The sequence below is a fragment of the Pongo abelii genome, chromosome 1 (assembly GCF_028885655.2).
Source record: "Pongo abelii isolate AG06213 chromosome 1, NHGRI_mPonAbe1-v2.0_pri, whole genome shotgun sequence".
Taxonomy (NCBI): domain Eukaryota; kingdom Metazoa; phylum Chordata; class Mammalia; order Primates; family Hominidae; genus Pongo; species Pongo abelii.
The window spans coordinates 92,299,290-92,326,362 of NC_071985.2; the positions used below are offsets into that span (position 1 = coordinate 92,299,290).

At 40.9% G+C, this 27,073-nt stretch overlaps 2 protein-coding genes and 1 pseudogene across 2 annotated transcripts; 2 read left to right on the forward strand and 1 right to left on the reverse strand.

Annotated features, from left to right (window-relative positions):
* The first annotated feature begins 5,709 nt into the window (after positions 1-5,709).
* On the forward strand, positions 5,710-6,218 carry LOC103889161 (small ribosomal subunit protein eS10-like; annotated as a pseudogene).
* A 9,629-nt stretch (positions 6,219-15,847) lies between these two features.
* CD1D (CD1d molecule) lies at positions 15,848-22,329 on the reverse strand. Its single transcript, XM_054527420.2, has 8 exons — positions 21,834-22,329; positions 20,479-20,588; positions 19,633-19,975; positions 19,071-19,337; positions 18,482-18,760; positions 17,640-17,918; positions 16,762-16,861; positions 15,848-16,668 (listed from the first exon to the last, which is right to left on the reverse strand). Exons 3-8 carry the CDS (start codon positions 19,691-19,693, stop codon positions 16,647-16,649), a joined length of 1,008 nt encoding a protein of 335 aa, XP_054383395.1. The 5' UTR covers positions 19,694-19,975; positions 20,479-20,588; positions 21,834-22,329; the 3' UTR covers positions 15,848-16,646.
* Positions 22,330-23,061: 732 nt separating this feature from the next.
* On the forward strand, positions 23,062-26,463 carry LOC100445381 (RNA polymerase II elongation factor ELL2-like). The gene is given in 2 exon segments (XM_054527428.2): positions 23,062-24,198; positions 24,200-26,463. Coding segments are annotated over 2 exon segments (1,929 nt in total). The 3' UTR covers positions 24,992-26,463.
* Positions 26,464-27,073: the final 610 nt, after the last annotated feature.

Sequence of the window (27,073 nt, forward strand, 5' to 3'; positions counted from 1 at the left end):
CAGAGACACACATAGGCTCAAAATAAAAGGATGGAGGAAGATCTACCAAGCAAATGGAAAACAAAAAAAGGCAGGGGTTGCAATCCTAGTCTCTGATAAAACAGACTTTAAACCAACAAAGATCAAAAGAGACAAAGAAGGCCATTACATAATGGTAAAGGGATTAATTCAACAAGAAGAGCTAACTATCCTAAATATATATGCACCCAATACAGGAGCACCCAGATTCATAAAGCAAGTCCTGAGTGACCTACAAAGAGACTTAGACTCCCACACATTAATAATGGGAGACTTTAACACCCCACTGTCAACATTAGACAGATCAACGAGACAGAAAGTCAACAAGGATGCCCAGGAATTGAACTCAGCTCTGCACCAAGCAGACCTAATAGACATCTACAGAACTCTCCACCCCAAATCAACAGAATATACATTTTTTTCAGCACCACACCACACCTATTCCAAAATTGATCATATCCTTGGAAGTAAAGCTCTCCTCAATAAATGTAAAAGAACAGAAATTGTAACAAACTGTCTCTCAGATCACAGTGCAATCAAGCTAGAACTCAGGATTAAGAATCTCACTCAAAACCGCTCAACTACGTGGAAACTGAACAACCTGCTCCTGAATGACTACTGGGTACATAACGAAATGAAGGCAGAAATAAAGATGTTCTTTGGAACCAACGAGAACCAAGACACAACATACCAGAATCTCTGGGATGCATTCAAAGCAGTGTGTAGAGGCAAATTTATAGCACTAAATGCCCACAAGAGAAAGCAGGAAAGATCCAAAATTGACACCCTAACATCACAATTAAAAGAACTAGAAAAGCAAGAGCAAACACATTCAAAAGCTAGCAGAAGGCAAGAAATAACTAAAATCAGAGCAGAACTGAAGGAAATAGAGACACAAAAAACCCTTCAAAAAATTAATGAATCCAGGAGCTGGTTTTTTGAAAGGATCAACAAAATTGATAGACCGCTAGCAAGATTAATAAAGAAAAAAGAGAGAAGAATCAAATAGATGCAATAAAAAATGATAAAGGGGATATCACCACCGATCCCACAGAAATACAAACTACCATCAGAGAATATTACAAACACCTCTATGCAAATAAACTAGAAAATCTAGAAGAAATGGATAAATTCCTCAACACATACACCCTCCCAAGACTAAACCAAGAAGAAGTTCAATCTCTGAATAGACCAATAACAGGAGCTGAAATTATGGCAATAATCAATAGCTTACCAACCAAAAAAAGTCCAGGACCAGATGGGTTCACAGCCGAATTCTACCAGAGGTACAAGGAGGAGCTGGTACCATTCCTTCTGAAACTATTCCAATCAATAGAAAAAGAGGGAATCCTCCCTAACTCATTTTATGAGGCCAGCATCATCCTGATACCAAAGCCTGGCAGAGACACAACAAAAAAAGAGAATTTTAGACCAATATCCTTGATGAACATTGATGCAAAAATCCTCAATAAAATACTGGCAAACAGAATCCAGCAGCACATCAAAAAGCTTATCCACCATGATCAAGTGGGCTTCATCCCTGGGATGCAAGGCTGGTTCAATATACGCAAATCAATAAATGTAATCCAGCATATAAACAGAACCAAAGACAAAAACCACATGATTATCTCAATAGATGCAGAAAAGGCCTTTGACAAAATTCAACAACCCTTCATGCTAAAAACTCTCAATAAATTAGGAATTGATGGGACATATCTCAAAATAATAAGAGCTATTTATGACAAACCCACAGCCAATATCATACTGAATGGGCAAAAACTGGAAGCATTCCCTTTGAAAACTGGCACAAGACAGGGATGCCCTCTCTCGCCACTTCTATTCAACATAGTGTTGGAAGTTCTGGCCAGGGCAATTAGGCAGGAGAAGGAAATCAAGGGTATTCAATTAGGAAAAGAGGAAGTCAAATTGTCCCTGTTTGCAGATGACATGATAGTATATCTAGAAAACCCCATTGTCTCAGCCCAAAATCTCCTTAAGCTGATAAGCAACTTCAGCAAAGTCTCAGGATACAAAATCAATGTGCAAAAATCACAAGCATTCTTATACATCAATAACAGACAAACAGAGAGCCAAATCATGAGTGAACTCCCATTCACAATTGCTTCAAAGAGAATAAAATACCTAGGAATCCAACTTACAAGGGATGTGAAAGACCTCTTCAAGGAGAACTACAAACCACTGCTCAAGGAAATAAAAGAGGATACAAACAAATGGAAGAACATTCCATGCTCATGGGTAGGAAGAATCAATATCATGAAAATGGCCATCCTTCCCAAGGTAATTTACAGATTCAATGCCATCCCCATCAAGCTACCAATGACTTTCTTCACAGAATTGGAACAAACTACTTTAAAGTTCATATGGAACCAAAAAAGAGCCCGCATCGCCAAGTCAATCCTAAGCCAAAAGAACAAAGCTGGAGGCATCACGCTACCTGACTTCAAACTATACTACAAGGCTACAGTAACCAAAACAGCATGGTACTGGTACCAAAACAGAGATATAGATCAATGGAACAGAACAGAGCTGTCAGAAATAATGCCACATATCTACAACCATCTGATCTTTGACAAACCTGAGAAAAACAAGAAATGGGGAAAGGATTCCCTATTTAATAAATGGTGCTGGGAAAACTGGCTAGCCATATGTAGAAAGCTGAAACTGGATCCCTTCCTTACACCTTATACAAAAATCAATTCAAGATGGATTAAAGACTTAAATGTTAGACCTAAAACCATAAAAACCCTAGAAGAAAACCTAGGCAATACCATTCAGGACATAGGCATGGGCAAGGACTTCATGTCTAAAACACCAAAAGCAATGGCAACAAAAGCCAAAATTGACAAATGGGATCTAATTAAACTAAAGAGCTTCTGCACAGCAAAGGAAACTACCATCAGAGTGAACAGGCAACCTACAAAATGGGAGAAAATTTTCGCAACCTACTCATCTGACAAAGGGCTAATATCCAGAATCTACAATGAACTCCAACAAATTTACAAGAAAAAAACAAACAACCCCATCAAAAAGTGGGCAAAGGACATGAACAGACACTTCTCAAAAGAAGACATTTATGCAGCCAAAAGACACATGAAAAAATGCTCACCATCACTGGCCATCAGAGAAATGCAAATCAAAACCACAATGAGATACCATCTCACACCAGTTAGAATGGCAATCATTAAAAAGTCAGGAAACAACAGGTGCTGGAGAGGATGTGGAGAAATAGGAACACTTTTACACTGTTGGTGGGACTGTAAACTAGTTCAACCATTGTGGAAGTCAGTGTGGCGATTCCTCAGGGATCTAGAACTAGAAATTCCATTCGACCCAGCCATCCCATTACTGGGTATATACCCAAAGGACTATAAATCATGCTGCTATAAAGACACATGCACACGTATGTTTATTGCGGCATTATTCACAATAGCAAAGACTTGGAACCAACCCAAATGTCCAACAATGATAGACTGGATTAAGAAAATGTGGCACATCTACACCATGGAATACTATGCAGCCATAAGAAATGATGAGTTCATGTCCTTTGTAGGGACATGGATGAAATTGGAAATCATCATTCTCAGTAAACTATCGCAAGAACAAAAAACCAAACACCGCATATTCTCACTCATAGGTGGGAATTGAACAATGAGAACACATGGACACAGGAAGGGGAACATCACACTTCAGGGACTGTTGTGGGTTGGGGGGAGGGGGGAGGGATAACATTGGGAGATATACCTAATGCTAGATGACGAGTTGGTGGGTGCAGTGCACCAGCATGGCACATGTATACATATGTAACTAACTGCACATTGGGCACATGTACCATAAAACCTAAAGTATAATAATAATAATAATAATAATTACAATAAAAGAAAAAAAAAAAAAAAAAGACAATAAGCTGATCACACATATTAATTCATGCTTTAGAATTCCAATATAGTCTATACAAGAAAAACTAGTCATCTCCACTTGATTAAAAGACAAGTAATTCTAATAATCTTGTGAATGCAGAATTGAAAATGCACATGATAATGGAGTTAAAGTAATAGGAAGTTCTTGAAGAAACTTATGAACCCCTTCTGAGATTTACTTTATAATGATTTATAGATTATCTTGATTGGCGTGATGGTATTATGGGTTTTTATATTTGTCAAAATTTATTGAACTATACACTTACTTGGTATATATATTTTACTATATATATATTATATCCCAATAAAGTAGTTTGAACAAAAAAAAAAAAAAAAAAAAAAAAACAGACACACGGACCAGGACAGAGAACCTAGAAATAAGTCCACATTTACAGCCAACTGATTTTTGACAAAGGCACAAGAACGTTCATTAGGGACAGGACACGCTGTTCAATAAATGGAGCTGGCTCTACTACTATTTGGAAGGTCCTTGGTCTCTACTTTGTCCTTTGCATTGAAAACAGTGTGGGATCAATGTGTGTGTATGTGATTTGGTTGTTGGGTTGGCTTTGCTTTTTCATTTTTTATTTTCCTTATTTTAAAAGCACATCTTCTCCTCTCACATTTTACTAAATTAATTTCTGCTTTTGAAAAGTTGAGTCTCAAAGCATAAAAACTAAGCCTCCATTTCTAAGGTGGATGTGAAAGTGATTTAACTTTATTCATGCCTTATCTTACAGCTTTAATATCAAATAGGTTAGGAGAGCCCGGGGGAAGTAATGGGGGAGGGGAGAAGGCAATTCTTTCTGAATGACTACATTTTTTGTTGTTTTGCATGTTTAATATACAAGTTCCTCAAGAGATCATGGCCTTTGAATATGCATACAACCTTTAAATTGTGCCTACTAATTTATAGCAGGATGCTTTGGTATCCAAAAACTTCTGACTTTCTCGGATTATAATAGTAATTCCCAGCCATACTCCAACTTAATTTTGCCAACCATAATTGAACACTGTAAATTGCTGATATATTAATGTTTTATACCACTTGGGTAGTCTAACTGTGACTTTAATTGTGTTTGCCAATTATCTGTTTGAAATCATTTGTATCTAAACAGCTGTTGAAACTGTTAAGTTGTACAGATATTATTCATGACAGTTTGTACTGTAGAAGGTGCTTAATAAAAAACAAAAGGTTTGACCTTTGTCCAATAAATCACTAAGTAATGTCAGTAAATCAAGTACAGTATGATGCACTAAAATAAAATAAAATATGGTGCTGTGAAAACTTGCTATCCACATGCAGAAGAATAAGACTAGATTCCTATCCCTCACCATATACAAAAATTAAATCAAAACAGAATAAAGACTTAAATGTAAGACCTGAAACTATAAAACCACCAGAAGAAAACACAGGGGAAATGCTTCAGGACATTGTTTAGGCAAAGATTTTATGGCTAAGACCCCAAAAGCACAGGCAACAAAAACAAAAATAGACAAACGGAACTATCTTAAACTAAAAAGCTTTATTTGCTCAGCAAAGGAAACAATCAACAGAGTGAAGTGACAATCTGCAGAATGGGAGAAAATACTTGCAAATTATTCATTTGGTAACGGCCTAGTATCCACAAAATGCAAGAAATTCAAATAACAGCAAAAGGAAGGAAGGAAGGGAGGGAGGGAGGGAGGAAGGAAGGGACGGAGGGCGGGCTTTCCAGCCCCAGACCTGGACCCGGACCCTACAGCCGCCGAGATGTTGATGCCTAAGAAGAACTGGATTCCCATTTATGAACTCGTTTTTAAGGAGAGAGTCATGGTGGCCAAGAAGGATGTCCACATGCCTAAGCTCCTGGAGCTGGCAGACAAGAATGTGCCCAACCTTCATGTCTTGAAGGCCATGCAACCTCTCAAGTCCTGAGGCTAAGTGAAGGAACAGTTTGCCTGGAGACATTTCTACTGGTACCTTACCAATGAGGGCATCCAGTATCTCCGTGGTTACCTTCATCTGCCCTGGAGATTGTGCCTGCCACCCTATGCCGCAGCCGCTCTGAGACTGGCAGGCCTCAGCCTAAAGGTCTGAAGGGTGAGCGACCTGCAAGACTCACAAGAGGGGAAGCCGACAGAGATATCGGCAGGCGGATTGCTGTGCGCCCTGATGCCGACAAGAAGGCTGAGGCTGAGGCTGAGGCTGGGGCTGGGTCAACGACGGAATTCCAGTTTAGAGGCAGATTTGGTTGTGGAGGTGGTCAGCCACCTCAGTAAAGTTGGAGAGGATTATTTTGCATTCAATAAACTTACAGCCAAAAAAAACTTTTAAAAAAATCTCATTAAAAACTCAGCACAGGACATGAATAGAAATTTCCCAAAAGAAGACATACAAATGACCAACAGGTATATCAAAAAATGTTCAACATCACTAGTCATCAAGGAAATGCAAATCAAAACCACAATGAGATATCACCTTACTCCAGTTAAAATGACTACTATCAAAAAATAAAAATAAAATAACAAATGCTGGCGAAGTTGTGTAGAAAATGGAACTCTTACACATTGTTGATGGGAATGTAAATTAGTATAGCTATTATGGAAAACAATAGCACTAGTCACAATAGCCAAGATATGGAATCAATCTAAGTCCATCGATGGATAAATGAATAAAGAAAATGTGGTGTGGCCACATTAATGCATACAAACATACAGTTAGATAGAAGGAATAAGTTTGGTGTTCAGTACTATAGTAGGGTAACTATAGTTAACATATTGTATATTTTAAAATAGCTGGAAGAAAAGATTTGAAATGTTACCAAGCACAAAGAAATGGTAGATGTTTGAGGTGATGGGTATGTTAAACACTCTGATTTGATCATTACACATGTATACATGTATCAAAATATCCCATGCACCCCATAAATACATACAATTATTATGTATCAACTTAAGAATTTTTTAAAAAGTAAATAGGAGAGGTTATTCTTTATGAGAGGGACAATGGGCAGCGGAGAGGAAGGGATACTAATTTTCTTTTCTGTCAGCATTTGTTTGAATTTTTAATCATATGTATGTTACATGATTTTTGTCATCAGGACTTATCTGCTGAAGAGGCACAATTTATTTTCTTTGTGTCACTAATTAAACTAGCTATTAATTATTTTTTAAAGAAATGGATAAAGATGTCAAATCAATAGCTTCAGCTTTTATCTTTAAAAGCTAGGGGAAAAAGAACAAACTAAACCCAAATTAGACAGAAGAAAGAAATCAATGAAAAGATTAATAAAACCAACAAACCTCTAGCCTGACTAATCTGTGGAGAAAAAAAGAGGAACAATACAATATCAGAAAAAGTTATTCAGATTATCTATTTCCTTTTTTTTTTTTTTTTTTTTTTTTGAGACAGAGTCCCACTTTGTCACTCAGGCTAGAATGCAGTGGTGCGATCTTGGCTCATTGCAACCTCCACCCCCCCAGGTCCAAGCGATTCTCCTGCCTCAGCCTCTCGAGTATCTGGGACTACAGACGCCAGGCATTGTGCCTGGCTAATTTTTATATTTTTAGTAGAGACAGGGTTTCACCATCTTGGCCAGGCTGTTCTTGAACTCCTGACCTCGTGATCCACCCGCCTTGGTCTCCCAAAGTGTTGGGATTACAGGCGTGAGCCACCATGCCTGGCCATCTGTTTCTTTTTGAGTGAACTTTGGTAGTCTGTGTTTTTCAAGGTGTTTATTCATTTAATCGGAGTTGTTGAATATATCTGTTAAAGAAAGTGCATTTGTAGTTAAAAGCCTGCCTAAAAATGTCCCAAGAGTGCATCTAAATGTTAAAACCAAATATACATCCAAAACTGAAAATGAAAAGTAGTCTGAGAAATGTGCTTTTACCTTTCCAGTTTCAGCAAACCAATTCATAGCATCCATGACCCTGCATTTTAGATGAAGCGTTTCTTCACCTAGATTCCAATAATTTGGAAAAGAAAAGAGAAAATGGCATCTCTACAAAATAAACTATTTTTCCTCCATTTTGAAAAGCCCTTGAATGACCCGCAATTGATTAATAGATTTTGGAGCAAGAGAGCCAGCACACTGATCAGGGGAGTTAACAAAGAATTAATAGATTCCAGGAGGGTGAGGAGTAGAGCCCAAAAAATGGTCTCCAGGGAGTTAGATACCAAGAGTCAGGAAGATGTGCTGTGGTAGCACAAAGCCGTGAATTAAGATTTTACCTATTGGCCGGGCACGGTGACTCATGCCTGTAATCCCAGCACTTTGGGAGGCCAAGGTGGGCAGATCACCTGAGGTCAGGAGTTCAAGACCAGCCTGGCCAACACAGCCAAACCCCATCTTTATTAAAAACATAAATAAATAAATAAATAAGCCAGGCGTGGTGGTGGGCACATGTAATCCCAGCTACTCGGGAGGCTGAGATGGTAGAATCGCTTGAAATTTGAACCTAGGAGACAGAAGTTGCAGTGAGCCAAGACTGCACCACTGCACTCCAGCCTGGGGGACAGAGTGAGATTCCATCTCCAAAGGAAAAAATATATATATTTTACCTATTCTTTTGAGGTGATAACCAAGAGTAAAAATTTTGTAAAATTTTAGGAAAGTAAACGGAGCTTTATCAGAGTCATATGGTATCTATTGTCTTAATGTTGTATCATACTTTCATATTAATTTAAATTATGGTATCATATTTCATCATGCTAAGATGTCACCAATTGTAATTATGCAAATATTTTATGTACCACTAAGAAAAGAAAAAAACTGTCAAATAAACCAACACAATATTTTTATCTCTTTGTGTTTTAGCTTTTCAAGTGGTCTTTTGAACTTTTTTAGACAAACAGATTAATTATATATAATTTTTGTGAATAAACAAAAGAAAATGTAAGAGAAATAAATTGGTTACAGATTCTCAAAATTAGTAAAGTTGTTCTAGTTCTTTCAAGTCAAAGTCAATATATCTAGCTCATTTTTTTCAATGACTGCCCCTTGTTCCATGGTTTGCCTGTAACAGAAACTGCAAGTTGCCTCATCAGATTCATTAGCAACAAAACCTGATTTTTAGTTAGGCATATTCTCACTAGATTAAATGCTAGATATCCCAGCCTCACTGGCATGTAGGTTTGGTCGCATGAATGCTTCTTATCAAGACAGTAGAAGAAGGCTTGTGTTCATGTATCCTACTTCTGTTAATTCACTTTAAAAGAGGATAAAGGCGATTTCCTTTTTTCTTCCCCCATCCCGCTACCCAGAAAACTCTTGTGATGGATCACACTTTAGCATTTAGCATGGGGCATAACAACAAGTAACAGAGCAATGAGCTCAATGAAGCCGGGTCCCTATTAACCTCAGGAAGCTGGCCTTTCAGTGTTTACATCTGGACTCCTATTCTGTAAGAGAATAGAAGTCTTGTTTAAGACTTTTACTTGTTTAAGCCTCTTTTTGGGGGGCTGTTTTTGCTTTAAGCAACTGCACCTAGTCCTAATTAATATCTATTTTCAGTCGTTGGCCACTACAAAATATATACATATATACATAAAGGGCTGCAACTATCATCTTGTACATGCATCCTCAAACACTGGTGCTTTCATTTTAATAAAATATGTTCCCAAGAGTAGGATTTTTGAGTTCAGAGGCCCATTAATTTTTCATGTAAAGAGATTTTTGCCAAAAAGCTTTCAAAAAGCTGTTAAAAAATAATATATTATCCTCCTTCACTGTTATCAATTTGATAAGTTAGAATGGATATCTCATGATTCTTCTGTGACTACTAATGAGAATGGTTATCTTTGTTATGTTGGCAGTGTTAAATTTTTCTTCATGAGTTGTCTTTTCATAGTCTTTGCCCATTTATTTTCTGAGTGTTGAACTTATTCTTATAAATTTGTGAGTGACTATGCTCATTATTAATATTAGCTAACACTATCTGTCATTTGTAATATAGATATTTTCCCAATCTATAGTTGGTTTATGCCACCTATTGCCTTAAAAACTTTTTATTTGTTAATATATCTATATTTTATTTTATAGTTTCCGTATTTCTGTTTTGATTAAAAATATTCAAACCTTCCATGTCTTTAATACATCCGGAGTTTATTTATGGTTATTCTATGAGGCAAAGTTCCAATTAGTTTTTTTCTACATGAATAGGAAGTCCAAACATTAATTATTCTTTGCAGTAATATGCAATAACATCTCATACATAGATTAATTTCCATATATACTGAGATCTATTTCTTAGCTTTCTATTCTATTCCTCTATTCTTCTATTTGTTAACTTCTATTTTATTACCATGATATTTTGATGACATTGGCTCTGAGTTTTAATATCTATTATGGAAGACTCCCCATTTCTACTATTTTTTATATATTGGGGTCATTTTAATACTACTTAGAATTTTATTTAATTTACAAATTTGAATAATTAATATTTAACTACATTAAATGTTCTAAACTAAGACTATAGCATGGCTTTTCATAAATTCAGGACGTGTTTATTGCCTTTCAGAGGACTCTATACTCTTTTTCATATGGGTCCACAATATTCTTGTGAAAGGTATTCTTAAGTCTTTAAAATTCTTGTCTTTTTTTAATGGACTATTAATAGACTATTATTTCCCATTTACATTTCTACTTGGCTATTGTTAACAGGAAAAATAGCTTTGATTTTCATATATTCATGTTTTTTACCTGTTGAAATTCCCTTATAAATTCTAGTATTTGTTTTTCCAAATAAGGTTGCTTGGGTTTTCCAGGTTTGTGGTGAAATCATCAGTGAAAACAGCTAAGTGTATCTATTCCTTTTCCATGCGTGGGTGACATGATGGTCCCTTTGCCTTAATAGCCAGCTCACAGGCCCAATAGAAGGCTGCTTTTGCTTGGCTCCCCAAAGGCTGCAAAGTCAGTAGGCTATTTCAACCACCACATTTTTGAACTACCTCACTTGATCTAGGATTATACCACCAACATTACATTAACTGTGTCAGGTTTCTTTTGATCATGGTGGTGAGAAACCAACTTCACTTCTGTTTCTCCTTTATGAGCTTCAGTTCTTTGAAGGTCTGTAAGGCAATACGATTTTACACCTACCCCAAACTGTTCCCTATGAGCCAGATTCACATTTTTCAGTGGAAATTTCTCCAGGCTCGTGCCCATCTCTTACCAAGAAGCCGATGTTGCTGTGATAGCTGTGTTACTATTGTTACTATTGTTGAAACGTAGAGTCTGAAATACAGGCCATTTATGTAACTTTCCACTTTCCTTCATTTCTAGTTATTTTTCTGGAACTAACAGAATTTAATCTTCTCAGAAAATTCTAACAAGACTGGTTTTACCCTGTGTTTTTCATCTTCTAACCACTGTATGCCCACTATGGGCTATAGATCATTCTATAGTCATCTTGCAAACTGTGTTTACTATAGTCCACAGAAGTTTCAGGAATCAGTATTAAATTCTAAGTCCATCTCCAGATTTCAAATAAATGTCCCCACAGAGTCACAGCAATTGTCTCAAAATGCACTGGCTCCAGTGCTAGAGGTTATGATTTATCTAGGAGATAGACATGTTCTGTAAAATAATTCTTGGTAATCCCACACAAATCCCACAGGTAATACATGTGAATCTTAGACAATATGTTGGATATCACTTTATTTTCCATTAGTTAACATAATTTCTAACTTGAGCATCATTCGTCCAATGGTAGAATACATGTAATTTTAGTTTTTCCTGATTTCTGCCCCCAATCCGTAGAATTCTAACCTTATACTCACTGACACTCATTTGTTAAGCCATACTGATTATCCCTGAAATAAACATATCACTTTCTGCACAGCCTTTTAAGACACAGTATCCTTTCTGATATTTCTGTGCCACAATTATAGGTATGGGTGTTTTGCTAAGGCTACCCATGACCTGTTGTCCAGCAGAACCTCATAGTCGTTCTCTCTGGGTTTTTGTCCCCTCCGTGATAGTGCTGCTGGAAATAACACAGAATAACTGGGAAACTATTTCTGTTTTCTGTCTTGCCACATTCTTCCCCTGAGGCAAAGAGAAATGTGTAAATATCTTGCATAGACAAGGAAGAGAAAAGAGGAAAAATGTAAGAAAAGAAATAAATGCATATGTTAAAATGTCAAAATATTATCCTCTGCTGAAGCAGAGGGCTCTCTTGAGCCCAGGAGTTCGAGGCTGCTGTGAGCTATGATTCTGCCACTGTACTCTAGCCTGAGTAACAAAGCAAGACCCTATCTCCAGAAAAAAGAGAGAGAGAGAGAGAGAGATTGTCCTACAATAAAAAACATGTAGAAACTCATCAAAATATATTACACAAGTGTTTTCAGACATTGAGAAAAACAGAAAGTGAGTGTTGTGATACTGAGTATGGGAAAATAATCTAGGTGAGCCTTTAATTATTCACTGCCTTTCCACCTAGAGGCAATTTTCAAATCACATCACAGGGAGTGGGAAGTAAGAAGACATATGTGGCCAGAGAATAGCGTCCAGGCCACAAAGGAAGAAGAGCCAGTTTAAGCAACTGCACAGCACAAATAGAAAAGAATAAATGAGCAAAGTTTGTCTGAGCCAGTCTCAGTTTACACCTGTCACCCTGCTTAATTATTAAGTGCACCCTCTCAATTACAGTTACCCTAAGCAACAGAGACCCCAGGGAATGAAAGGAGAGGATACACTAAGAGTAGGGCAGCATCAACTCCAGATTGGATAAAGAAAATGTGGTACATATACACCATGGAATACTAGGCAACCATTAAAAAGATTGAAATCATGTCCTTTGCAGCAACATGGACACAGCTGGAGGCCATTATCCTAAACGAACTAACGTGGGAACAAAAAACTAAATACCACATGTTTTCACTTATAAGTGGGAGCTAAATATTGAGTACACATGGACATAACGACGAGAACAATAGACACTGCAGAGCACAAGAGTGGGGAAGGAGGAAGGGGAGCAAGGGCTGAAGTACTACCTATTGGGTACTACGCTCACTATCTGGCAGAGAGATTCATTTGTGCTCCAAACCTCAGCATCACACGACATACCTTTGTGACAAACCTAAACATGTATCCCTTGAACCTATAATAAACGTTGAGTCTGGGTGTAGTGGCTCATGCCTGTAATCCCAGCACTATGGGAGGCTGAGGTGGGTGGATCATGAGGTCAGGAGTTCAAGACCAGCCTGGCCAACATGGTGAAACCTCATCTCTACTAAAAATACAAAAATTAGCCGAGTGTGGTGGTGTGCGCCTGTAATCCCAGCTACTTGGGAGGCTGAGGCAGGAGAATCACTTGAACCCAGGAGGTGGAGGTTGCAGTGAGCTGAGATCACGCCATTGCATTCCAGCCTGGGCGACAGAGCAAGACTCCATCTAAAAATAAATAAATAAATAAATAAATAAATAAATAATTGAAGAAAAAAAAAAGGGGGAACAGGCACTTCCGAGGATGGTTTTGGCAAAACAAGAACATCCATTCTCAGCTCTTAAAGAAAGAGCTACACCGCAAAGCAAAGCAAACCAACTCCATGCCATAGACTCATGACCAAAAGCAAATTCAGGTAATAGCTTTGGAAAGTTCACAGATTTCTGTGTGTAGCTGAGAAGACACAAGTATCCTCCTGAGTCCAATCAGGAAATAGAAACTCCACCATGAGTTAAACAGAGGAAGTTTAACAGAATTATTAAACATAATAAGAAAACAATTATAATATATAAGAAAACTCAACAAAAAACCCTAGGGTGGAAGGAGAATACCCAAAGAAGAGCAACTCGGAAGTGTGACTCTTCCGCAAGGCTGGGGCGAAGATCTTATTGGAGAAGGTATGGTTCAGTCCCATACCTTGGGTAGCAGAGATATTCACAGGTTTACCCAGGCCAAAGCTGGCCTGAAGTAGCTAGACAAGCTAGAAGAAACCCTCCTGGCTTGAGGCAGGGGCTTGCAGAGGAAGTACTGCTCAGTGGAAACCTCCAGGCAGTGAGTGGATTAAGCACAGGTGATGCGAGGGTCTGCAGATAGAATGGGGTACTGGGAGGGGCAGGGACCACAGGCAGTGCCACACAGGATGTCTTCACACCCCCTTCATTGACCCACCATGCAGTAGCTGGAAGCTGCAGGGGAGCCCCTTCCTCCTGCTGTGTCCCTCCAGGGCCCTTTACTGAAAAAGCTTAACAATGTGCTGACTTTAAAGGAGAAAGTCATTGTGCTGACTTTAAAGGAACTCTGTTCATTATCACTGTGCCTATTATGAAGAATGAATTTGGAGCAGAGTGGTAATAAATTGACAATCAGCACAACACTCAATAAGAAACATGATATTAATAAAAAGAGTATTAACATGTTCTAAAATGAATTCTCAGGATTTTCTGAGATATTTGGAACTAAGTATTTATTTGAAGGAAGAAAAAATTTCCTGGAGAGATAAGCCTTTATTTTCTACATAAATTAAAATTGTTTAAAGATGAGTCAGAGCTACCATAAATTCATGCAGAGGCATTTCCAAAAGGACATCAGTAGAGACTTTAACACACGTGCCCTCAGAATGCAGAAGGCCAGTGGGGTTGGTTCACAAACTTGACACTGCTAGAGGAACCTAAGCTGAAGAGCGCCACCTGAGGGCGATGTGGTACCAAACACAGCAACAGCCTCCACATCTTTTAAGGCATTACACACTTGAACTCCACAAGTCTAGGAGATAATCAAGACAGACATTATTATCCTCCTTTGGCACAGGAGGAAACTGGTTCAGAGGCTAGAACTCCAGTCCCCTCAGCCAGTGCACTTGCTGGTTCACCTCACTGCCTTTGTTTTTCAAAGCCCTGCTTCAAATTCCCCTCCCTCCAGGACGCCTTCCCTGACTAACGCCAGGCCAATCTCCTTTTCACTTAGCATTTTGAGGAAGTTGTTGTATAACATTGCACAATGTCTAAGAACAGTGGTTCTCTAACTTTAGCTAAGCATCAGAATCACCAGGGGGCTTGACTATTGATTGAGCCTGCTCCCAGACCCAGAGTTTCTCATTCAGCGGGTATAGGATGAGGCCCCAAATAATTTGCATTTCTAACAAGTTCCCAGGTCCTGCTGAGGCTGCTGGTCAGATTACTACAATTTGGGAACCATTGATTTAGAAGATAGCATAACTTTTTTTTTTAAGACAGGGTATCCCTCTGTCATCCTTACAGTGTAGTGACACAATCACAGCTCTCACTAACCTGGAATTCATGGGCTCAAGGGATCCTCCCACCTCAGCCTCCAGAGTAGCTAGGACTACAGGCGCTCACCACCATGGCTGGCTAATTTTTTAATTTTTTGTAGAGACAGAGTCTCACTATGTTGCCCAGGCTGATTTCAAATGCCTGGCCTTAAGCAATCCTCCCACCTCAGCCTCCCAAAGTACTTGGATTATAGGCATATCCAAGTGCTTTGGGATATGTTGAAGCCAGCAGAATCTTCACCCACATCCTAAATTCATATATGCAAGTCTAGTATAGAGAGTGTGAAATGTTACTTTTCTCAAGCAAACACTCTCCAACAGTTAAGTCTCACTTATTTTTTCTGGGTGTTCAGGGGCCCTGACTGCCAGGAGATTTACCTCTCAGCTAGGAAAACATGATTTTGGCCTCCTTATTTCTTTGGCATCAGAAAGGTCTGCTGTTCCTGTAAGTTTCCTGCTCTGTCCTCTCTAAGATAAGAGCACAGCATAGCTGGGCTACAATCACCATCATCGTAGTAGCTCATGCTTGCCCAAGTGGTGTTGGCCCTCTCCCTACATTGTCTCTTTTAATAGCTATAAGTAAAGGAGACTGCTGTTGTTGCTGTTGTTGTTTTGGGAACGAAGGGGTGCCTTCATGACAATCTTCTTCCAAGGAAAAAAGCGATGACCATTTGACAGAGTAGTTTTACTCAGAGTAGTTTTTTCAACATAATACACATATACTATGATTTCTCTTCATTTATTAATTACACCAAGTAAAAATGTGAGAGCCCTCTGTTTCTTATTACCTAACTTTCTTTTAAAGAGAAAATGTCCTTCTTCAGTCGTAAATCCAAATTTACAATAGAAACTGTGTCCTCCAACTGCCAATATGACATTCAGGGCAAACTTTTTATAGAGACACAAACTCCTGGGTTTGTCATCAGTCAGTAGGTATGTATTTGGGGTGTCCCACATAGTATTTTGTAAAAACTTGTGTCAACCTTTTAAAATCAGGCATGTTCACTGAAAATCCAGATTTCCAGTTTTCTTGAAAAATGGTTAAAGCCGAGCCAGGTCCTGACTTTATACTTGACAACAAGCAGCTGCAGCTGATTCCTCTGGGTAGGACATGTGCATTCCAGTTCATTGCAGGTCCCATCACACACACTCACACCAGCTCTTACCTGCTTGTCCCTGGTAGGTCTTCAGATACAAGTTTGCACACCTTTGCACTTCTGATTTCACAGAGCCATTTGGGCTTATAAACTTGTGGTGTAATTTTTTCAAAAGAATTTAAATTCTTTTAGATAAATGTTAAAAGGGTGTGATGAAAGCTGCCTCACGACTGTTCTCTACTTTTTCAAGGTATCTCTCCTTTCATCTTCAATTCCTTTCATCTTCAATTCCTGCACAGACCAGGACTGAAGTCTTGGGAACCTGAGGTCCAGAGGTCCTGGGTTCCAGAGACACAGATGTGGCAAGGCGAGTCACAGGATGCCCTGATAGGAACTGTGAGAGAACAGAAAGGGAAAGACCATTAAGGAAAAGGGAAGCCAGGAATGAAGGGGAGAGAGGTTGAGGAAAGGGAAAGGGGAGACTTACGTTTGCCTCTTAAACCGGGAGATAAAGCCTACAATGAGGAGGAACAGCAAGCATGCCAGGACTGCCAAGGCAATCAAGCCCACGGAGGTGTAGCTCCCACCTGCTTTGGAGGAACATAGGCTGTCTCTTAGCACAGGACCCCTCTCTCTATATATCCAATCCCTTGGTCTAGGCATGCGTGAGCGTACCAGGTGCTTCTTATTTCCTCCTCCACTTAAAACATCAATTTCTATTCCTTATAAGTTTAGATTCCCCATCTTGTTTTCAGTGCCTGGGCATCCCAAATTCAGCCGACTTTGGCACTTGCTAGTGTAGCATAGAGGGAAAGGGCAACAGCTTTGTAGCAAGGCAGACCTGAATCTAAATCCAGCCCGTCCACTTTCTATGTGGCTCCAGGCAGTTAACCTATCTCAGCCTTCATTTCCTCATCTATAAAATGAAAAGAGCAGTACTTGCTTCAAAGAAAACTGTGAATGATGAGATGAGATACTATATGCAGATTCATCGGCCCCTACACAGGGAGCACTCAACCAACCAAGCTATCTTTGCTAACCTGCCTTCCCAAAGGCCTGGCTCCCTTTATGCCGAGGAATGAATCCTCCTGGGATTGTTTATCCGCTGCCTACTTCTGGATCCTTGAGTTTTGTAGTCTTGTTTCTTCTTGTATACAAAACACTATTTCAATCCTTTTTGACTTTCAGGTCTTTATTTCCCTCCTTCCTATATCTGGAACCCCTCTCTCTATCCCTTTTATTGGGCGCCTCATCTCTGAAACTCCTCTAACCTGGATATATCAAGCCACATCCCTCCCCAGTGCCTCCCTCTATGCCTGAGGACCACCTCCTGCCATTTCCAGCCTGGGCCCAGCTCTTTCTCACCCCAGTAGAGGACGATGTCCTGGCCCTCTAGACTGCTGTGCTTCACCCGACAGGACAGGCCAGCCGCCTCCCCAGCCACCACATCCAGGGTTGCTCGGAGATACCATGTCTCGTCAGCATTGGGTAGGATGTCCTCTGGCTGAGTGCCCTGCTGTTCCTGCTCACCCCGCATCCACTTCACCCATACAGGCTTTGGGTAGAATCCTGAGACATGGCACACCAGCAGCAGATGGCCAGGGCCAGGACTGGGGCCACGGGACAGCCAGGCCTTGGGCTTCACTGTATCCAACAAGGGAATGGAGGGGATCTTAAAGTGAAAACTCTGCATTAGAGGCTCCAGGCCTCATACTATCCTTTTTGACTTTCAGGTCTTTATTTCCCTCCTTCCTGTATGCTCCTGACATGTTCACTTCTGGAAATGAAGTCTCCCACAACTTTCAATCCATTTGTCCCAACTTCTTCAGGGAGCCTGCCCTGATATTCTTTCTCCTTCTCTGGTCCCAGCTTCCTATGAATGCCCCTTGTCTGTTCCCCTATAACAACCTTTGTTTTGAAGTAACATATGTAGCCTATTTCAAGCATTGCATTAATTAACATCCCTCTACCAAGCAGGGATCCTAACTGCCTGACACCTTTCACCCCCAGTTGTTCATTAATTGAATTCATGGAACCCAAGAGGTGCTCAGTTGATGTCTGTGAAATGAATAAATACCCTCACCCCTTATCCAGCCCCTCCTGGGCCTTCCTCTTCTTTGAATGCTCAAAGGTATGAGAACCCTGGAATGGAAAAGCCTGTTTGGAGCCCTGAAGTGGAGTGCAGGGAGTAAGGAAGGTAGACTGACCTTGCTTCTCCAGTTCCAACTTCCCTGACTCAAGGAGGCCACTGACAAATTGGGGGCAGGTGCCATTAAGAAGCCACTGAACTGTTTCCCTCGTCCACTTGTCCTGGTTGAGCACTTGGATGGCCAAGTTTACCCAAAGTGGGGCCTCTTGGGCTGGCTCCCAAGAAGTTCCTTGGAAACTCAGGATATCTCTTCCTTGAAATGCTACATGGAAGAAGTTATTTGAGGCGTTCCCAGGGTTCACCTCACAGCCAGCGGACACCTGGAGCTCCATGGGATCTGTGGAGACGAATGGAGAGAGATCAAAGAAGGGTTTAAAAGACTGGGAGAGATGAAAGAGAAGAAATTGATGTGCAGGTTATAATGGGGACCCAGACTTCAGGGAAAGGAAAGTAAGTGACCTGGAGTAGGCAGGAACGAGAGATACTTTGAAGAGTCAAAGGCTGGGACATCTCCAGGTAGAAGGGAAATCAGAAGAGGGTGGACAGAGCAGAGAATCTCATCAGGTGGTGCCACAGTCTCCCAGTTGAGCTTCTGTGGTCATTCTCTCCCTTTGGGTACCGGCCCAGGATCCTATCCCTCGGCTCACAGGCTAAGCGTAGCATTTTGGCGAATTCCTTCACGTCCCTGGTGAAGCTGCTTCGATAAACCCGAAATACATGCTGCAGCGTCTCCCACTGCTGGTCGCTGAACGTGCCCTGGGACCAAGGCTTCAGAGAGCGGACGGTGTCCGAGTCGTTGCTCCAACTGTGCGTCTGCAGCTCCCCCAACCACGCCAAGCCATCGGTGCGCGTCCAGCTGCTATTGGCGAAGGACGAGATCTGGAGGCAGCGGAGGGGGAAAAGCCTTTGCGGGACTGGGAGAGAATGAAGATTGGAGGCGCGTAGCAAGTGGACGGGAGAGCAGGCAGCATAAAGAGAAGGAAGAAAGAAAGAAACAAGAGGAGATGAGCTTCACGAGGGGGCTGATGCCAGCGAACTCTGTGCTGCGCTGCCTCTCCCCAGAGACAGGGAGCAGCGAGTTTTCTACCTGGATCGCGCCAGTGCGTCCCGGGTCTCACCAGTCCCCATCAGGCGTTGCCCTCCGGTCCCTACCCAGCTCCCTCTCTCCGCCCTCCCGCGAGCGCACCCAGGCGCCCTCGTTCCACCCACCTTCAGGGCTTCCCCAAGCCTGGAGGAGCGCCCACAGCAGCAGAAACAGCAGGCACCTCATATCGCCCAGCGTGGAGACCTCGCGGAGCGCCGCCGCGCGCAGCCCTCTGACCTGCGCACTCTTCTCCCCTCCCACTCAGCTCACGTCCCTTTCCGCGGGTGCCAGCCAATTCCCAAGCCTGGACCCCGGCAGCCCTCCTCGCTGGGCTTGCCGGCGGTTTGCTGCTTCTGCGGAAGGGCGCCCTCGCCCTTAGCTGTGTAAGCTGCAAAGAGGTCGGGGTCCCAGGAATCCTGGCGCCGCCGCTCACTTCAGTAGGTTTCACAACCCGCGTGTCTCAATTTCCTGTTTCAACGGAGACTTTGGGTCAATGTGTGGGACGCTTTACAACCATTATTTATGTTTTGGAAGCAGGACATAAGGTTGTTACAATTCTGTGTTACAATTCCAACCATGGTAAAAATGCAAAGGGAAAAAAGGAGCAAAGTCCTTGCTTTAGCAGTAGATGTCTCTAGGTGGAAAGACTATGAGTGATCTTAATTTGCTTTACATCTTTATGTTTTCCAAAATTTCTCAAGTGCAAGTACCACATTTACAATAAAGTAAACGCATGAAAATTAATTTCCTCAGTTGCACATTGAGAGAACTGGATTAGGTTGGCTACAATTCTTTACAACTGTCGTATCCCAGGATTCCTCCACCTCAGTGTTCCCTAGCCTCTCTTTCCTCCTGTCATGGTCCTTGCTCTCCCCTCCCCGGCCTCTGCTCTGTCTTCCCTGACTCCTTTTTGGGGGCGCGCCCCCAGACTCTCTTCTTCCTCCTCTCCTCCCTGGCCTCTGCCGGCTTACCTTCTCCTCTGGCTCCTCACTCATTCACTCTCCAAATATGCGCCTCTGTTTTAAACAATAAGCGTAAGATGACAGTGTGTACCTGGACAGCCAACTCGCCACTTCTCACACTGAAAATAAGAAAAAGTGACCAAAAATCGTGGTTCCAAGCCTTAGCTCACCTTGAGGAAAAGACCCCTCTTCGGCAACTCAGAACCTAGGCTGCAGCCTGACACCTCCCTCTCCCTCACTCTTTTTATCCAATCTATCGCCAACTCATCTCTATTTCACTGCTTTTTAAATACCGCTTGAATAAATTCCTTTTTCTACATTTCCACCGTCACCATCACCCTAACCTTTTGCCTGATCTCCTGAAGTAGCATTCTTGGGTAGAAAACAAAATCATTAGCACAGCCTGCAAGATTATGCGCCCTCTAGCCCTGGTGTCTACCTTTTGACATCACCTCACACCCCAGCATCATTTGCTCTGTACTGTAGCCTGGCTGTTAGCTTTTAGCTCCTCCACTATGCAAAACCTCTTCCTGCCTAAGGTCTCTGCACAAAGTTCCCTCTACATGAAAGTTTTTGACCTTCTCCTCACCTCACCCCCTCCCAAAACAATGCCTAGTGATTTCCACTAAGATATCAGTTCCAAGGTCACTTTCTCAGGGAAGTCTTTCCAGATCTGCCAGACTCTGTGACCCTAGGCAGAAGTAGGGCAGTCCCCACCTCCACTGCCTGTACACTAACTGGCTTTGAGAAGCTATCCTCTCAGCATGTAGCAGAGTTTATAATTATAGAAATGGCCATATGTCTGTCTCCCTCTGTGTCCTCTTCTAAATCAGCTGGAGAGGTGCGGGAATGCAAGGATCATGTCTGCATAATCTGGTTCCTCACATTCTGCTAACGTTAATGTTTCCCTTCTCCCATATCCTGTTGCAGCAAGAGTCCTAGAGAAAATAGGCTACTGCACCACACTCTAGGCTGGGATCTTGTAGACAGCCATAACCCAGCCTATCTAATTATGTGTAATTTGCCCAAAAAAGCTTAAAATAACATAGTTAACGTGTTCTTGTAACAAATAAGGTGTTAAATTATTAAATTTGGATACAAAATTGCCTAAATAATGGCTAGGAGGGAAGCTATGAGACGTAAAAAGAAAAATAATTATATGACTCATGGGGCAATATTTTTAACTTTACTTTCTTCAAATTTCCAAGCTCCCTTTAAAAACTTGAACAGTTCTGTTTAGTTTTTGTGTATCTTAAAAATTTTAAGTGCTAACATTCTTGCACACTTAAAGACAAGAAGCTGGTTTGTGTGTGTGTGGTTTTTTTGTTTTTGTTTGTTTATCAACAGAGGCCAGGCAGTATTACCTTCAGAAGTTAGGACTATCTGGAGTTATACCGATATTTTTTCCCAAAGGTCAGTTGAGTTAGACACTTTTTGGCTATTGGAACTTTCACTGCTTTTTTCCTGGGAAAGGAACCATTGAATTATGAAATGTTTTGCAATATGTTACCTAAACAAAATATTTTATAACAAGACTGACTCAGAATACCCTAGCACAGAGAGATGGTGATTTACTCAGATCCTTAAAATAAGCCCACGGTGGGTACTACATGATCTCACTTATATGTGGACTCTAAAATAGTTTACTATTTTATGGAAACAGAGTTAGGGTAGTGGTTTCCAGGAGCTGGAGGGAAGGGGCAAATGGGTTAATTTTGGTCAAAGGGTTTCAGCCTCTCAATTTCGAGAGGCTGACCAAGACCTTGGAGACTGATCATAAGGGACTTACTTGGTTTTAGTTAAGAATTCACAATTCACAATGTCAAATTAGTTGGAATCTTATATGCTTTCTTCATGTTTTTGTTATCCTAACCATAAGGAGACCATTTAATGTACAAAGGATAGCTGCATATGAGAATTTAAGATTCTTGAGAGGATACAATACATCAGGGAAACTTTTATAATAGCTATCAGGAGGATAATACCAACGAACTAAAGAACTCTTCTTAATAGGACTTTCTACAACCCAAACTGATCAAAATCAAACAATTCAAAGTTCAGTCAATAAAGAAAGTTCAACAGCATTCAAGTGCAACTGGTCATAGTCTTTATTCAGAGCATAATGGTGATCAAGGACCATAGTTTGCTGTAAAATGGCCTGATTTAAAGAGGTATTCATTTTTGTAAGTAGCCTGATAATACAAACCACAGTAACCTGGAGATCCACTAAAAAAAACATAAGGATTAGAAAACCTTGTAATAGCTCTCTTACCTCTCGGACGTCCAGTCCCAGGAGCAAAACTCCAGCGACTTTGGGCCCCGCCCCCGTGAGAGTGGAGGGCGGCCGATGAGGGCGGTTCTGAAGGGAACGAGACCAATGAGACGAGCCTGGGGCGGGGCGTGGGGGCCAGAGGGTGGGGCAGGTGGCGGCAGCGGCTGTCCGAGGTCTGGCTCCGCGCAGTATATGACAGTACGTCAGCAGCGGGATGGCCCTAGCAGTGGCGGCGGCTGCAGAAGCCCAAGCAGCTGCGGCCGCAGTGGAGGCTAGAGCTGGAGTGGCGGCGGCGGCGGCGGCACCCCTGGGGGTTTAAGATGGCGGCGGGGGGGTCGTGGGGCAGCGCGGGGGTCGTGGGGCAGCGCTATGGGCTCTCGTTCGGACGGCTGGGGCAGGACAACATCACCGTACTGCATGTGAAGCTCACCGAGTCGGCGATCCAGGCGCTCCAGACTTACCAGAGCCACAAGAATTTAATTCCTTTTCGACCTTCAATTCATTTCGAAAGACTCCAGGAGCTTGTCAAAATTCCCAAAAATGATTCCCTCAATGAAGTTCATAACTTTAACTTTTATTTGTCAAATGTGGGCAAAGACAACCCTCAGGGCAGCTTTGACTGCGTCCAGCAAACATTCTCCAGCTCTGGAGCCTCCCAGCTCAATTGGCTGGGATTTATACAAGATAAAATTACAGTGTGTGCAACAAACGACTGGGATCAGATGACACGAGAAAGAATGACCCAGGCCGAGGAGGAATCCCGCAACCGAAGCACAAAAGTTATCAAACCCGGTGGACCACATGTAGGAAAAAGAGTGCAAATTCGGAAAGCACCTCAAGCTGTTTCAGATACAGTTCCTGAGAGGAAAAGGTCAACCCCCATGAACCCTGCAAATACAATTCGATAGACACACAGCAGCAGCAGCGTCTCTCAGAGGCCATACGGGGACAGGGTGGTTCACTTACTGGCCCTGAAGGCCTACAAGAAACCGGAGCTACTTGCTAGACTCCAGAAAGATGGTGTCAATCAAAAAGACAGGAACTCCTTGGGAGCAACTCTGCAACAGGTAGCCAATCTGAATCCTAAGGACCTCTCATATACCTTAAAGGATTATGTTTTTAAAGAGCTTCAAAGAGACTGGCCTGGATACAGTGAAATAGACAGACAGTCATTGGAGTCAGTGCTCTCTAGAAAACTAAATCCATCTCAGAATGCTGCAGGCACCAGCTGTTCAGAATCTCCTGTGTATTCTAGTAGAGACGCTGTATCTTCTCCTCAGAAACGGCTTTTGGATTCAGAGTTTATTGATCCTTTAATGAATAAAAAAGCCCGAATATCTCACCTGACGAACAGAGTACCACCAACACTAAATGGTCATTTGAATCCCACCAGTGAAAAATCTGCTGCAGGCCTCCCGCTGCCCGCTGCGGCTGCTGCCATCCCCACCTCTCCACCACTTGCCTTCAACCCATCTGCCTGTTTCACATCCTCCTCAGATTGTAAATTCTAACTCCAATTCCCCTAGCACTCCAGAAGGCTGGGGGACTCAAGACCTACCTGTTGACAGTTTTAGTCAAAACGATAGTATCTATGAGAACCAGCAAGACAAATATACCTCTAGGACTTCTCTGGAAACCTTACCCCCTGGTTCAGTTCTATTAAAGTGTCCAAATCCTATGGAAGAAAACCATTCAATGTCTCACAAAAAGTCTAAAAAGAAGTCTAAAAAACACAAGGAAAAGGACCAAATAAAAAAGCACGACATTGAGACTATTGAGGAAAAGGAGGAAGATCTTAAGAGAGAAGAGGAAATTGCCAAGCTAAATAACTCCAGTCCAAATTCCAGTGGAGGAGTTAAAGAGGATTGCACTGCCTCCATGGAACCTTCAGCAATTGAACTCCCAGATTATTTGATAAAATATATTGCTATCATCTCCTATGAGCAACGCCGGAATTATAAGTATGACGTCAATGCAGGGTATGATGAGTACAGAGCTTTGCATGCCAGGATGGAGACTGTAGCTAGAAGATTTATCAAACTAGATGCACAAAGAAAGCGCCTTTCTCCAGGCTCAAAAGAGTATCAGAATGTTCATGAAGAAGTCTTACAAGAATATCGGAAGATAAAGCAGTCTAGTCCCAATTATCATGAAGAAAAATACAGATGTGAATATCTTCATAACAAGCTGGCTCACATGAAAAGGCTAATAGGTGAATTTGACCAAAAGCAGGCAGAGTCGTGGCCCTAGAACTCTGCTTGGACCAGAAGATGTGAATAAACTTAAGCTTATTTATTTAAAATTCCAAATTAGTTGCTCTAGATTCTAAAAGGGTGAAACTTTGGCTGTTGAAAGTTTCAGTATTAGTAAACTTCAGTTACTTTTTCTTTTCCATTTTACTTTGCTTCCCTGCATTTTGAAGCTGCTCTTTCTGGTTCTCCCCACCACCCCACCCCCAAGACTTGTGTTTGTTAATGGAAATAACTTTTTAGGTATTGGGGATCCATTGTCTATATTTCAAATCAGTATTTTTTCCTCAAAAACTTGTGTTTGTTATTAGAAATGATTTTTTAGATATTGAGGATCCAGTGTCCACACTTAAAAGTTGTATGTGTTTAAAAAACAACAGTAATGTGCAAGGTGAAATACTTTGGGATAAACGTAAGCCTATTTTCTGATCTTTCTTAATGCAAACTCTTTGCCTTAAATGTTAGAATATTTAGAAATTTGCACAAAATTAAAAAAATAAACATTGTCTTGGAGGGTTAAAAAATAGAAAGGTGTATGTGTATAGATTCACATACACATATGTATATACAGGCTGACTTGATCTAGAACATTAAATCCACCCTACAAGTTAACCCCCCATTGCAATGGTTGCCTTAAGGTGTTTGCTAGTTGTGTATATAGTGTGGTTAATCACTAGCTACACTGTTTCCCACTTGATTAGAGCAATGGAAAGCATATTGTGGCCTACCAGCATCTGGAAGTGTGTGCTCAGTCTGTATGTGTGCAGAGGTGGTGTGGATGTGAGCATGCATGAAGGAAAAAAAGCTGCTACTCCTAGTAGGCCAAACACTCAGGTTAAACAACTGACAAGTGTTACTGTAGGGTGTTTTTTTGTTTTGTTTTGTTTTTTCTATCAAATTGCAACTTTTGTTGTGGAAGACAAAAGCATTTCCATTTCAACGAGTTTGTCAGGTTTATTAATTTTGGGCAAAAATTGATATGTCATGAAAATGAAACAGATCTATAGTTTTGGGACAAAATTATAAAATTAAATGTTTATATTTATATAAAATGTAAACCTATTTATATACTGCTATAAAGTATTTTTTGAAGAGAGATATGCAAAGAAGCTATTACCTATATAACATGTATATTTAAAGATTTTTTTTTCATCCTGGTGCCAGGAATATAAAAAAGAGCAGATATTTTTAACCATAACATACTGTGATTCTTCAAACAGCACAAACTTTCATTTCATGCAGTTAATGTGTTGACGTTGATTTAAACTGTCACTTGTTTTATCATGTGGGAACATAAGTTATGTGGTCAAAAATATAAGGATTTTGAACTAATGTTGATTCAAGTTGCATTGTCTTATTGTATTGTCTTTTCAAAGTGCTGCCAGTTGAAAAGGGAAGCATTATGTTTACAAATCTGTTTGGAAATGTTTGCCAAAATTTTGGTAGTGTCTTTAATAAAGATGTTTGTCTCCAGCATCCAGAAAAATAAATAAATAACTTTGTTGTGAAAAAAAAAAAGAAAACCTTGTAATAGCCAAGTTTGCCATCCACTATGCAGGATGCCTACAAACCAATTGTTAGCTGCTCCTGTAAATACATTATGTGTCTTTCCCCTAAACAAACAAAAAAAAAATCCTTAATGTATTTGGTGGCAGCATCTAGAGGAACAGCAATATTAGCTACCTTTTTAAGTAAGTGTCAGATAGTAGTAAAATCAGAGAAAAGATAAGTGCAACATTCAGTTTTGTTCAGCACCACATACAACACCCAATAGGGGCAAAAATGAGATCTAAGGCTATAAGATGTTTCATTAAGTGTTTTAGTGAAACAAAAATGTTTTAGAAAGTGTCTTCAACCCTGGAGGTCTCATTGGCTCCAAATTCAGGATTTTTCCCCAACTTGAACAGATTGGTTTCAAACTCCATACAACTAGTAGCCCACTGCTGCCAACAGTGAGCCCCCAGGAACTTTATTTAGAACCTTTCCTCAATAGAAAATAACTGATCTTCATCTGTTTTGAGGTTGGTTCTAATTTCAGTTATTGACCTCTTTGGCCTGTGAGTACCATGGGAAATTTCAGGCA